The sequence below is a fragment of the Caloenas nicobarica genome, chromosome 24 (assembly GCF_036013445.1).
Source record: "Caloenas nicobarica isolate bCalNic1 chromosome 24, bCalNic1.hap1, whole genome shotgun sequence".
NCBI lineage: Eukaryota > Metazoa > Chordata > Aves > Columbiformes > Columbidae > Caloenas > Caloenas nicobarica.
In genome coordinates this window covers 101,945-117,469 of record NC_088268.1, presented here as the reverse complement: position 1 = coordinate 117,469, position 15,525 = coordinate 101,945, and the positions used below count along the sequence as shown (strand labels likewise).

General features: G+C 40.2%; 1 protein-coding gene across 1 annotated transcript; it reads right to left on the bottom strand.

Annotated features, from left to right (window-relative positions):
• Window positions 1–6,089: 6,089 nt before the first annotated feature.
• On the bottom strand, window positions 6,090–7,025 carry LOC135998279 (olfactory receptor 6Y1-like). The gene has a single exon (XM_065651443.1). The coding sequence runs from the start codon at window positions 7,023–7,025 to the stop codon at window positions 6,090–6,092; it is 936 nt and encodes a 311-aa protein (XP_065507515.1).
• Between the last annotated feature and the right edge of the window lie 8,500 nt (window positions 7,026–15,525).

Sequence of the window (15,525 nt, the reverse complement as noted above, 5' to 3'; positions counted from 1 at the left end):
ATTAGAAGAGATGCCTTTATCTGTAACAATATAAAGGAAAATGTCAAAATTGTCTGTTAGTATGGTCAACCATTTCATGGATATGTAGTGTTGTCTGTCCTAATTGTCCTTATTTTTAAATATTTATATTTATTCTGGTTTTATGTGTAACCATCAATGATTTAAATGTAACAGATACAAACTTATGAAAAAATTTGATACTAGTAAAACATCTTTTCAATTGAAAGATATCCTATATTCTATTTTTTTAAAATAATAGTTATTACTGCTTTTAGTAGACGTGTCTTTTTAAACAGGCTATGAGAAATCTAAGCTAAGAATGAAAATGCTGGAGATGCTTTTATAGCCAGTGAGAGGGGCACTTCAGGAAGAGTTTTGATTCACCTGAGATCCCAAGAAAACTCTGGAATTGTCTGTCTCTTTATTGATCAAACAGAAAGTCTAGGATGACTAATGCAGACCCATCAAATACTGGCTTCTTGCTGATGGACTTACTTTCCAGAAGAAATAATTGCATTCATAAGCCCTGTTTACTGTAAGTGCTATGGAATCAGAATAAAAACACAACTTTTTTTTTAATCCAGTTCTGTCACTAAACTTAGCAAAGCAAAGCTCAGACTTCACAAACCACAACACACATACCTTGTGATATCGAGATTAAAGCCAGGTGTGTTTTTTGGAATTCAGATTTCTTGAAGACACTGCTAAAAACATTGAGTATTTTTTCTACTCAGTTGATTGTTCAATAGTCTCTTGGCAATCAGCAGTTCACTGGCCTTTCATCTTGCTGGTTGTGAGGGCATTCCCCTTAGCATGTTGCTCATGTATACTTGAATAGGTGTGCATAAATACACTAGGGAATCAGCTTCTAGAGCCTTAGATCTTCACAGCAGACATCTAAATCTCCAAAGAGATATTTTTCCCTTGTGCCATTTGTCTTTGCCTGGAAAAGAAGAGAAACCAAGAAGAAAACCCAAACAATAAAGTATAATGCTGCCTCTGTGTGTCTTTTATCTGTACTTTTTTCGCTTATGCTCCTTTTAGATTTATTTCCAATAAGAAAAACACTGTGAACCTAAACAAACCCTGCTAGCCATTAGAATCTGCTTCCTTCCAGAATACCAAACCAGAACAGACACCAGTGCATTTTTCCCAACCAGTGTGCTTCCGTTCCCTAAACAAAAACAAGTCTTCCCTGACTGGCAGGGAGAGAGTGCTCGCCTCCTAAAACTTAGACATGATTCAGATGGCTGAAACTGAGGCTAAGCCTCAACGGGAAACTGACCTGGATTCCAGCAACCTCTCCAGGAAGAAAAAAGCATCTCACAACTTCTCTGTGGGTATCTCAGACATACTAGGACATGCTGTTATTTTTCAGCAAGCAAACTTGCCTTCTTTTCAGCATAGGAGCATTGCATTAAGTTACAGTAGACTACATTATCTATGTTTTGGAGAGTGTTTTAAAATAAATCTACATGAAATAGTTGTTTCTCCTCTTCTCTTCTCTTCTTCTCTTCTCTTCCCCAATTTTATGACTCATGATAGATCTACACCTTCTACAGCCATAGTATTTTACTTTTGCATATATTCTCACCAGCTCCCAAAGGTAGATGATAAGACTAAGAGAGATAGTAAGGTTCTCAAGAGCTAAGATTGGACTCACAGTCTTACCAACATTACTTGTGGGAGGCGATTTATTTACAATACTTTAAAGGCACCGAACCTTCAATATGCAAAAGTGTTCATTATGAATACTTCCAGAAATAAACTTTTAGATGCAAGAGAGAATTTGCATACTCACAAGGTTTATGTTTGTATAATACTTGTTTGTGTTCTCTCCTGCCCAAAGAACACTTAGGGACTCCTGTAGAATAGGTAATCAATTATTTGTTTCTGGTTATCTAACTACATCTTTAAAAAACACATAACAATTGGACAATAATCTTCTTCACAGTATATTTGAAGGATTTTCTTCACATAATTTCATAGCAATCATCTTCAGATCAATACTTTAAAACTAGTCAATGTGTGTAGCCAAATCATGGTATCAGAGGAGCCACACACCTTTAAAATTTAATATTTCAATGGAAATCTCACTAAGGAGTACTGAAACTTTATATATGAAAAACTGAAATAAGGGGAGAAACAGATTAGATGATCATTGGTGTATAAATGCTTTAATTTACTGTAATCAGAATAAAAGTGGGCTTGACGCTATACTGATTTTGTCTGCAACAGAGTTCAATTTTGTATTCCAGCTTTTGTGGGGCCATGTTTTGGATTTGTGCTGAAACAGTGTTGATAACACAGGAACGTTTTGATTATTGCTGAACAGTACTTGCACAGCATCAAAGCCTTTTCTTCTTTTCACACCACCTCACCAGTGACTGCCAAAGGGATATTTCATACCATAAGGTGCCATGCTCAGCAATAAAAGCTGGGGGAAAGAAGGAGGGAAGGGGGATACTTGGAGTGATGTTTGCCTTCCCAAGTAATCATTATGCATGATGGAACCCTGTTTTCTTGGAGATGGCTGAACACCTGCCTGCTGATGGGAAGTACTGAATGAATTCCTTGTGTTGCTTTGCTTGCACGCAGCTTTTGCTTTACCTATTAAACTGTCTTTATCTCAAGCCATGAATTTTATCACTTTTACCTTCCTGATTCTCGCCTCTATTCCAACTGAGAGGGGAGTGAGCAAGTGGGTATTTGGGGCTTAGCTGCCTGCTGGGGTTAAACCACAAGTGACACACAAGTCTGATGTAGGCATTACAAGCTGTCTTTCAAATCTATGAGAGAAATAGACACCTTTCGAGAATGATTCATAACATCTTTACATTAAAGGCATATGTTAAAGATAAATAGAATAAATATCCTCTGGGGGGTGATAAGACATGTCCATGAATAGTAAAGGAGCCTAGGTTAGTTAGCTTAGATGTCTAATTAGGCATTAGATTTAGATATCTATTTCTTAGGTAGCTTTGGAGGAATCCCTGCTTATATATCTAACTATCTCTGTGGCTCTTGATCTGCTGGATTTATTTTGTTAGTTTGTTTGGCTCCTTTCCCACACTATGGTTCATACTGTATTTTATTTTTACAATGCATTGATTACTTTTTTTTTCTCATAGCAGATTTTCTGTGAATATCTGGAAAATACAGTCAGCACCTTACATTTCTGGTGAGTTTCCCAGTATGGTTAACTTGAAGCTGTTCTTGACACCTCTCCCTAAAACTGTGCTCAAGTCTTCAGAAAGTCTTGTTTGAATCGGTTGTATCCATGGCAACAGAATGCACAGAATAAGTTATTCCAGCAAGTGTCTTAAGGTTTCCTCCCTGGAAAACTAGATGCTTCATCAACTGCAAAGTCTGAAAAGGCAGCCTGCTAGTACAGAGCATAGAATGTCAAAAACTGTGGTCTTAATTATAAACTCAAACTCACATTTAACATGATCACGTAGTTATGCACTCAGCTGACAGTTTTTAATATTTTTTTTATTTGTTTTTTACAGAGTATTACACATTTTGAATCACTGTGATATTCTGAGCATGGAGTAAATTTCTTAGAGACTTCTAACTGATAATCAGATTTTTCTCACAGATAATCAGTATTTAACTCAGATGTATCAGATCTGTCTCCAGACTCCTCCATATTCAATGGGAAGACGTAGAATCATAGAATGTCCTGAGTTGGAAGGGACACACAAGCATCATCGAGTCCACCTCCTGTCCCTGCACAGGGCAACCCCACAGTTCACACCATGTGTCTGAGGGTGTTGTCCAGTCTTTTCTTGAACACTGTCGGGCTTGAGGACTCTGACTGTAGTCTGTGAGTCAGAGCTTAAGGTCATGACTCCTGCTGGAATACTGCTGGATCCAAGGCTCATGCAGCCTGAAGGAAACATTTAAGTGTTCTATTGTCGCAGGGGAGTAATTTAAGGTTCTGCTTACTGCAGAATAATGTTTAGATTTCTTAAAGAGAAGTGTGACTTAAAAGAGTTCTGTGGCGTGTTCACTCTGTTATTTACTGCATGGGGGAAATATGCCAAGCCAAATGCTGCTGACCTTCTCTCCAGGAGCCTATACCTGTTCACAAAGCAAACGTTCAGGCGTCTTCCCTCCCTGATAACTGTTCACTCTGGAGTCTGTGCCTAGGAGCTCTGGAGGCAAACTTTCAGGCGAGGCCTGTATCTGTCATGGTGCAAACTTTCTGGATCCTTCTCTCCCTGATAACCGTTCACTCTGGAGTCTGTATTTTAAAGCTCCGAAGGCAAACTTCCAGGGGAAGCCTGTACCTGTTCGCAAAAGGCATTCCCTCCCTGATAACTGTCCACTCTGGAGTTTATGTTTAAAACTCCAGCAGCAAACTTTCAGGTGAGGCCTGATAATCATATGCAGAGCAGACTTTCAGGAAACAAATTTCTCAGGGGAAAAAAAAAAATAATAATGGAGTAGACTAGCAGGAGGGCTGACTTGAGCTGGTACCTGCGCAGAGGTCCAGCCTGAGCATAGGAGACCATAGACTTTTATATCTTTACAGACTATTCATACCATGATTCAGTCCAATAACAATATTTCACTTTGGATCTTCTTGCTTCTCACTGAATCTTTTCCGCCAATTCCACGTGGGCCTTTGTTTTGTTCAGCTGTAGACATCGTTTATGGTCCATAGCCTGGCAGGTACTGTTTTGTCTAAATAAATCCTTCCTTCTCAGCGAAGTGCAAAATAGGCCCCGTTTTTCAGATGTCTGTGATGTCTCCATGTTAGCCTTTGATCGTTATTTTTCCCACTCAGTTCTGTTTTTCTCAGCAAAGTGCAAACTAGATCTTATCTTGCAAGTGTTCGGTGTAGTTTGCAGTTGCTTTTGGTAAATATGAGCAGAACTTTACAGCTTAAAATTTTAGCAAATCCAGCTTACCAAGTAACATGAAGCAAATAGCATATTAAAAATCATACAACCTTATATCTCTAAATAATTCATTATATTTAGTGTGCATCTCCTTAAGCTAAATGATTAATATTGAACTTGAATTGGGCTCATCCACTGACCTCTGAGTAGTAAAACCATTGCCATACAGCTCACTTATTTAGCAGGGAGAGCTCAAAGTGGCTCATCCAGGCTGTTGTATTTATAAAATGAAGTGGCTGACTTGTAGTCGAACTGCACACAGTAGGAAAAGTCTGCACGAGACTCCCTGTGCCCACAAGCCACCGGTGTTCAGTTGCCGTTCTGCTTCCCTGTGGGTCTCCTGGAAGGAGTTCTTGGCTTGGCTGCAGCTCAGGCCCTTCCCTCCTCTGGAGCCTGGACCAAACTGCTTTGGGTTTGGCTGGGGGGGTGGGCTGGCGCGGTCGAGTGTATCCGCCACATCTATTCTGTCAGTTGTGTCTGAATTTCTTCTTGAAGTGATTTATTTCAAATGCCCTGGGTACAATAAGGTTATTCAGGTTACCAGGGAGCTGGTGTGAACCAGATGCTGAATCCAAGTGACACTGTAGCTATGCCACAGCATGAGCTACTCACATTATACTCCCTCTGTTGCTATACTAAAAAAGTTTTCTCCTTCAGAGGATGTTTCATTTTATCTTAAACCAGGTATTTAAGAAAGTTAAGATTACTCATCCTTTTCTACTGCGTCTTTTTTCGAGGGACAATAACAGAATCTCAGGGTAAAAAAAATGAGATGTAGATATCTGCATTTTACATGCCTATTACAATCCCACAAAATGTTTTCTGGACCTAGTAAACTATCTAGGGCAAACAAAATCTGACGTTCAGTTTCTAGCATTGCCAAACCTATTTAAAACTGGAGCAGTCATTCAGCTAAGACCTCTAGGAGAGGTAGGCAGAATAGAATCATAGCGGGTAACAAACAAGCAAAAAACCTCCCAACCCCAAATCATATTATGTATATAGATCAAACTTAGGTTTATGAAAGTCTAGTTCAATAAATATGGTTACTGGGTGCATGGATAGGAGTGTTTCAGTTTAGCATGGTTTAAGGTCTGGACCTCGTGATTTTAGTTCATCAGCGCTGCCAGGCGATCTTCATGAGCAAAACCCCTTCTCCAGATGTTTTTAGTTGATTTCTTAGGTATATCTTGTGCAAGTAAAAGTCTTCCTCAGGGCAAACCTGACTTCTTTGTTTCTAAGACAATATATGAGAGGATTCAGAAGCGGCACAACTACCGTGTACAAGACCGATACCAACTTGTTAGCACTGTAGGTATACATGACCTTAGGGTGGGCATAAGTGAAAAGAGTGGTGGAATAGAACAATATCACTACAGTCAAATGGGAGCTGCAGGTGGAAAAGGCCTTTTGCCTCCCCTGAGAAGAAGGGATCTTCAGCATGGTGAATATGATGCAAATATAGGAGGTAACCACAGTACACAGAGGCACCATGATGACAATCAGAGCCAAGATGAAGTCCACTAGCTCAGCCAAAGAGGAATCACTGCAGGAGATATTCAGTAGGGGTGAAATATCACAGAAATAGTGATTGATTTGGTCTACACCACAGAACGAGAACTGGGCTATAAAGCTCAGCTTGATGGAAGAAGTGACCAAACCACACATCCAACAGGCAGCTGTCAGCTGAGCACAGAACTGATGGTTCATGATGAGAGAATATTGGAGAGGTTTGCATATAGCCAAGAAACGGTCATAGGCCATAACAGCTAACAGAATATACTCAGTACAAACAAAAGTAACAAAGAAATATAACTGTGTCATGCACCCATGGAATGAGATATTTTTTTCCTGAGAGAGGAAATCTATCAGCATCTTTGGCTCAATGACAGAAACATACCAGATCTCTAAGAAAGACAGATTTCCTAGGAAGAAATACATGGGTTTTTGCAGACTGTGGTTAGTTCGGATTATGAGAATGATAACGAAGTTTTCCAACACAGTTAATAAATAAGCCAGAAGTACAGCAGAGAAGAGGAGCACCTGCAGTTCAGCAGTGGTGGGAAAACCCAGGAGAATGAAATACATGACACTGGTTTCATTTCTCCCACCCATTCTGCAGGGGAAAGATGAACCTTATCCACCTGTAATAAATTAATACAATGAAACCTAAGCAGACAGGCTTAAATTCATAACAGTATGTTATGCCACCACCCAAAACACTGTAAAGTTTGAATATTTTGTTGCTGGATTTCTAGAAATTAGTTGTGTGAAATTCATCTACTCAATCCAGAATTATTCATTGTAAAAATGTAAGCATGTTTTTTACTTTATACTTCATGGAAATAAACAGGCACTACCAGTCCTATCTCATCTAAGACATGGGTCTAAAATAATGCAGATGAATCATGCTATCATGGTGTCCATCCAGTATAAAAAAATGTTAGGTTATGAGCTTATAGATAGACATTTACATTGTCAAATTTTTAATTCATTCATCTATACATTTCTGAAGTTATACCATGTCTGAACTGTGAGGGAAAGGTGAAGTACCACAAGGACGTATACAACCTGATTTAAAAACCAGAAGGACCCCATTACAAGTTTCTATTGCTAGCTGTTTCTATTGCTATTGCTAACTGTTTCTATTGCTAGCTATTGCTAGCTACATAAACCTTATTGAGATACAAAGGTACACATAACATCCCAGATACAGCATAATGGCAAGATAATTGTAGTTCCGGGTCTGTTTCATTTGCAGCTAAGTCAGATCATTTCTTCAAAAAGAAGAATACCTCAGCCTGTGCTATTAAAACAAAACTGTTCTCAACCTTCTGTAATGGGAATTCAGAGTGGAATACACCACCTCAGTTGCTCCTGAAGAATAGTATCAGTAGGGAACAGATGTAGTGTAGACTGTTGTGTCAGTTGCATGATTTATACCAACACAGATAAATCGACCACTTTATTTACCTTCAGTGCCTCATGAGATTTGACCTAGAAATTACAGATAACCTCCCAATGGAAGCAATCAGAGAAAGAGGAGAGATGCTATTGTTTCCCCTGTGATTCTATACAGGGTGGAATTAAAAAACTCTGAAAATGTCTAAGATTTTGTCTGAGACACTGAACAATGAAATACCACAAGCTGATATCTACTGATTTTTATAGGGCAGAGGAAGAAAATCCCACCCAAAAAACAAAAGCAAAAAGCCCTGAAGCAGAGGATATGGCATCATGGATACCTTCCTCACATGGTTTTGATTTACCAGCAATTTGAAATGATTTCTCATAGCAATTAATCAGTAGCTGATTCATGAAGTGATTTAAAGCAATTTGATGGGATTTGTTATAATTAAAACAGCAACTTAATTACAGAACTGAGAATGACAAGGGTCACACTATATTACAAAGAGATAAATCAGATCACATAGACGTAATCATGCACACAGATATATAGACAAAAACTCAGACACACATGAGTATTAATTCATGTATACTAAAATATATGTGGATACACATACACTCATCAGTGAAAATCAGACAAAATTTCCCTCTTGAGTTTAGCAAATTACTTACTTTCAATGCACCAGCGTTCTCAACAGGTGATTGTTGAGCCTCAAGAAATCTATCTTCGCCCACAGCTTTGCAGCATCCATTTGTCATGAGGTGACACTGAGAAGGCGCCTCCCCTCAGAGCGAGATGTGAAGTTGCAGCCCATGGTGACCCTGGAGAGCTCAACAGGTCACACTTTGAATTCGCTTTTTATAGGGTCATAAGATTATAGGCTTTAGTCAGTAGTTTTCCACCCTAGCAACACATAGGGCCAGGTAATATTCTGGTGTTTTCCACCATTTGTCTATGTTCAGAACTTTTCAGATCATATAGTTTTTGTACCATCTTGCTTGGGCTACAGTTGAGGTAGCAGGGGAGCCACATGTGCACTAGGCTGTCAGAATTGATTGACCATTGCTACCTTTCCTAGGCAGAAGGGGTATCTTTTCCTACATGACAGGAGCCCCAAGGCTGTGGAGGGAGTGCCTCAGTGCTCTGGCTCACTGTCCCTGGCAGCCAAGAGGGACCCGTGTCCTGGTGCATCCAGCACAGCACGGTCCAGGGAGGGGATTGCCCCACTCCGCCCTGTGCGGGGGCAGCCTCACCTGGAGCGTTCACTGTGTGCAGGGCTGGGCACCACAAGATAAAAAGGGTATAAAGCTACTGGAGAGTATCCAGAGGAGGCCATGAAGTTGGTGAAGGGTTTAGAGGGGAAGCTATATGAGGAGTGGCTAAAGTCACTTGGTTTGTTCAGCTTGGAGAAGAAGAGACTCAGGGTAGAGCTCATAGTGGCTACAGCTTCCTCACAAGGGAAGGAGGAAGGGTAGGTACTGATCTCTTCTCTCTGTTGACCAATGATATGACCCACAGGAACGGCAGGAAGATGTGCCAGGGGAGGGTCAGGTTGGACATTAGGAAAAGGTTCTTCACCCAGAGGATGGTGGAGCACTGGAACAGGCTCCCCAGGGAGGCAGTCACAGCTCCAAGCCTGACAGTGTTCAAGAAGCATTTGAACAATGCCCCCACATACATGGTATGAATGCTGGGGTTGTCGTATGCAGGGACAGCATTTGGATTCGATGATCCTTGTGGGTTCTTTCCAGCTCAGGACATTCTGTAATTCTATGATTCTACTTTTACAACCTTCAGGTCTATAAATAGCCATGCTATATATTTTCTGAATAGCACAGTACAATAAAAATATTATGTTGAAATTATTCCTCCAATAGTGTGAAATACCTCTATTAGATAGACTGGACCAGTTTCTCAAGCTGCCAGATCTATCTATCTATCTATCTATGTACAACTGTTCAGTACCTGTATGCCTCATTTAAGTAGTCACAGTCATGTACAATAATTACCAGCTGAAACCTCAGCTTCAAAATGGAGTTTTATACAGATATTTACATTTAGGTTTATATTAGATATAAGATTCATTGATCTTGATTTAAACAACTAATATATAAATGTTTAAGACTGAGTTCATCTCCCTAAACACATCAGTCTAGTGTCGTTGGGGATGTTCTCAGTTCTTACTGGCTTTCACTTTAGAGTCCCAAACAGTAGAGGCAAAGGACTCCATAAAGCAATTTTGGTAGGCTGTTCATTTCTTTGCTCAGCTGAATAGCTATTTGGACACTCTTCAATGTACTGAGTTGGACTGTACTCATGCAACAGCAACCAAAACCCTCAGCACACACAGAAACATGCTCATTACCTGTATCTGTATCTACACTGTAGACCCCTCAAATTATGTTAAACTAATCCTGCTCTTAGCATCTAAGGTACAGTGAAAGCCCTGGATCAGTATATGTTGCTGTCTGTTGGCATTCTGGATGCCCTGTTATATGCAAATCACTCCTAATGGTCCAGCAAATACTCTTCAAGACCTACAGAATACCAATGCCTTTTTGGAGCAGCAGCTGGAAATGAAAAATAATGCTATACAGCATGTAGCAGATATGCAGGACTGGGGCAAAGGAAACCTTGTGGGTTAAAACAGCTGTAGAACAGCTACAAGGGAGGTGAGATTAAGATTAGAAAACAAATGAACAACCTTAGCAGTGGAAATATCTGAGTGCGGTCTTCCCAGGGAGTTACTGAATTATAATACCCAATGTCTGTTGATTTCACTCATAATTTAGTGCCTAACTGCTCTCTTGAAAATCCTTGACAAACGTACTCATTCAGAAGGAATTAACCTCCAGCTGGCATCATGGATCTTGAACAGCTCGATGTTGCCTGCTGACTGATTCCATCTGGTGAAAGACACTTGGCAAAAAGCTTCATTAATAAAAAATCATGATAGTACTGAGAAGATACTGCTTTTTGAAAAACTTGTGAGAGTTTTGTATAAATACGCATGTGACTGCTATCATCCTACAGAAGGAATGAGACCAGATCACAGTATGTTTGCATTTTGAATTTCAAATCCCACCAGGAAGTGTCTTCACTTCTTAAGATTTCAATCAGAAATTTGACATATGATCCAGAGACTAAAAGGGGACATGAAACAGACAGTCTCTAATTCTAATCACAACTCTAGTGTGGGCTCCATTGATGGACTTCTGTGTACATTACAGCCCTCATAGTTTTCTCACCTCGGACTGATCCGATGGCTAGTATTTACAGATTTCTTTGATCTGGAAATATAGGATGAAATAAGAAATTACTTCCATGTGAAAAATTATGGTTACTGATAAAATCTGTGCTTTTCAGAGGAGTCTTAGGATGACTGATTCAAAGAGCCTAATGACAGTTTAAATATTCTATGCATTTCAAAGCTCTGCACAGGACTGAAGGATCTGGTACAGGACTTCAGGGATTTCCTTCTTAAATTTTATCTGGAGGCCAGGTGAGATAGCCTGCAACACCCAAAATAACAAAATAACATTACTTGCCAACATACCTGAATGCTACTCAAATATGACAAAACATGCCCTGGAAATTATAGCATTAACAGAAAATACGGGGAGAGAAAGGATAAATGTAGCACCGAGAAGCCACATTTACAATGCCCAGTAGAAATGGAGACTGTGATACTCTGCTGTATATAATCTGTTACTCCCCATAATGCAAGAAAAACATGTCGGAGTGGATCCTCAGGACGATCCTCGTTGGACGGAAAGAATCGGCCAGAGTAACGACAGCATCCCAATGTGGGTTAAATCGTTCTCCTTTATTATGCCTAACAACAGAGTATATACAAAACTTTGTCCTAAGCACGCGCTAAACATACGATAATGATTGGTTACAATGCACTGATCACGCATCCCACCCCGCTTTGCTATTGGCGACCAGCTGCTGTCCACGCGCTGTGACATTCCATGTCTCCTCCTTGTGCCTCCGTTTAAGTTCCGCATTTCCCTCTTTCACCACCAACTTAATTCCACATTTCTGCCGGTCAAGGACACTTAGAGGACAACAAGCAACAGGCCCAAGCCTAAACCGTGGTTACGTCAAGCCCTGGATTGTTCATCGCATATATGTTATGCCCTCTCTCTTCTAAAAAGCTATCCGCAATTCCCCCTTTTTCTTTTTGAACAATCCAGGCATGACGAACTATGCGTTCTAAACCCCTCTTAATACAGCTTAGTACTATGCAAAAACAAATCACAAAGTCAAAATAATCAGAAAGTGCATACCTTCAACTAGCAAGCCCTTTAGCCATCTTGTAATTCCCCAACTGTTCAACCATGTACTTAGACCCCAATCATCATAAGCTAGCTTTTGAGTCAGCTTATCTAGTCTCTTAATTGCCTTATGAATCGGTTCCAAGTGATCAGATAGGTTCATGCAACACATTCCATCAAAATCTTCACACCCATGACCTTGAACTAGTAACAAAAAATCTATAGCAGCACGATTTTGAAGCGTGGTGTGTCTAATTGAATCAGCATCTGCTAAAAGCCCAGATAATGCTAAAGAAGTAGCGTTACTTTGTTTTGCCAACCAATATCCTAATTTTTCAAGCGTCCTCAACGCTTGCACAGTCACTACTCCAGGTGCTAGGAGGGATGATACTATGGTTTCACCAGGTCCCCAGAAGTTTACATTATCTTCTCAATCTTTACCAAAGGCATGGAGGATCCTCTTGCCTCTCTTATGCATCAAAACGGTTGATGTATTTGGAGTCAGCAGAGTTAATCTTCCCAGAGAACAGGGTCCCCCCTTTATATGAGAAGGAATTCCTTGCCAGGCTCTATCACCACAGATTACAAATACACCTGGGGGCAACCGCAAGGGAACGTTTGTGGACTTAGATATGTTTGGGCTTGTGTAGTTGCACCAGAAACTATCATTCTGATAGAGAGTCACAGATGAAGTAACTACAACAGACAAAGATTGATTTTTCCCTGAATAGTTAAAGTGCAAACAGTAATCCATCTTTACTGATCCCAATAGTTTGATTTCTTGAGGTTCTAAACCCTCTTGTGGCAGGTCTACGACCCAACTGTCCCAATTATTTGTCACATTTGAACCACCACCTAGAGATTTCTTGGTTTCAGGAACAGGCCAGGTGTCTACTGGAACACCAACTAAACATGTTGAGAAAGGATTACTCAGAGATGCAGTAGCTAAACAGATAGAGTCCTGCCCTGTGACATTGGCTAATGTCACCCAGACATTTGTCTTTGGCTGAGAAGTGAACCAAAATGTATTACACTTATTCAGAGTCATTACTGTTATCACCATAATTACACGAAGGAGATTCTGGAGCCACATGTTGCTTCTTCAGTTCCGGCTTCACTGAACAACTGGGAACCCACAGTGGTCCTTGATCTGTGGAAAGACACATGTAACCTCGACCATTAAAAATTACTGATACAGGACCTTTCCAAATACCAGTTACAGGATCGCGATATCTTACTAACAACTCTGGTAAGGTATTTGTTCTTCCTAACTTAATTTGATGATGATGTATAATAACTGGAGGCTCTTCATAATCTCCTGTGAGACACAAGTAGTTTAGAGTGAACAACACCTTGCTTAACCGTGATTGACAATCTAATTCTTCACCTTTTTACTTGGTCAAATACCCTTTTATCATCTGGTGCACTCGTTCAATGATTGCCTGTCCTGTGGGTGAATGTGGTACACCTGTCACATGCTTGATTCCCCACTGCATTAAAAAAGACCTCAGTTTCTGATTAACATATGCAGGTCCATTATCTGTTTTGATTTGTTCTGGAACACCCATTACTGCAAAACACACTGTTAGATGTTTACACACATGCTGTGCTTTTTCTCCTGGCAATGCCATGGACCAAATCATTTTCGAAAAGGTGTCTACTGTGACATGCACATACTCGAGCCTCCCGAACTCAGGAACATGTATTACATCCATTTGCCATACTTCTAATGCCTTAAGACCTCTAGGGTTAACCCCACTGCCGATTCCTAAAGTTTGAGTTCCACATTGTGGACAAGCTTGGACAATAGTACGGGCTTCATTCTGAGTCAAACCGAATTGTCTTTGCAAACCTTTGGCATTCTGATGAAAGTTCTCATGACTCTGTCTGGCCTGCTGGAATTTATCTGTGGGCGGCATGTACTGCACTGGGCTAACTAAATCATCGGCTCTCTGATTTCCTTCCCCCAATCCAAGATTCCACTGATGGCTACGAATGTGAAGCGCACAACAAGATTCTGTTGGTTGGCCTAAAACTGATCTTAACTGAATAAACAGTTTTCCCACAGTATATACTGTCAAACCTTTTACCGGTTGTCTCTGAACCTTGCTACACTCTATCCACTGATTATTCTTAAGAAACTGCCATAATTTACCTTTTGGTTGCTGTGAATGCACCAACCCAGAAAACCCTAATAACACCTCCTGAATCGGAATGGAATGTCTAAGCCACCATTCTAAATCTACACTAGAAATTGGTAGACTAATGTCCGCAGGTTCTTGGCCACTTATCTCCACTATTCTGGATCTCCCTTTTCTTATCAACTCTCCTATTGCCTCTGGCCTTGTCTGTATATGAAACTTTGGCTGAACTCCTAAAAACACCCATTCCAAAATCCTAAAATCGTCCGACTCACTGACTTTAGCAGTTTTGGCAGTGGCACAAGTAAGAGTATAAGAAGTACAAAGAGAAGAGGGAGAATCTTCCCTGCTTTTGTTTTGCCACTGAAAAATGATTGCTAAAGGAGATTCTTAATTACTGATCAATAATAATACAGGCTGATTGGCAATACAATGTCTTGTCCAATTTTGCTTCAATTTTTCAAGAATATTCGACAAGGCTGTTTGATGTTGAGGTTCTAAGGTAATTGCTGTAGTTGGATCTTTGCCTTTCAATAAACTAGTAAGTGGTGCTATGTCTGTATTTGAAATACCAGCACAAGTTCTGATCCATTGGATGTCACCTAACAACTTTTGAACATCGTTCAAAGTGCGCAACTCTGTATGTAGCTCAATTTTTTGAGGTCGTATCTGAGATGCAGAGATTGTCCATCCCAATATTTCCACGGAGCACTTCGCTGTACTTTTTCAGGAGCAATTACTAGGCCTATCTTTTTAAGCTCAATATGTAGTATGTGAACAGCTTATTCGGAAAACTCTGTTTCCTGACAGCAAAGAATGTCATCCATATAATGACAGATAATGGCTTTTTGCCATAAGTCACGAACTGGCTGCAATGCCCACGCTACATACATTTGACATAATGTAGGTGAGTTTTTCATACCTTGTGGTAATACTACCCACTCATACCATTTGGCTGGTTCTGCTTTTTTTTACGGACAGCACAGTGAAGGCAAATCGTTGAGTATCTTGAGAATGCAAAGGAATAGTAAAAAAGCAATCTTTTAGATCAACTATAAGAATATGCCAATTTTCAGGTAGCATTTCAGGAGACGGGAGACCAGGTTGCAGAGCTCCCGTTGACTGCATTTGCTCATTTACTTTCCGCAAATCGTGTAGTAAACGCCTTTTACCACTTTTCTTAGGAATTACAAAAATAGGAGTGTTCCAAGGACTAGTTGATGGTTTTATATGCCCAGCTGCTAATTGCTCATCTACTAATTCCTTTGCTTTTTGCAGTCACTCTT

What these genes read in the sequence shown, in the direction of transcription:
- LOC135998279 (XM_065651443.1), bottom strand. Translation starts at nt 7,025, where the DNA reads ATGGGTGGGAGAAATGAAACCAGTGTCATGTATTTCATTCTCCTGGGT.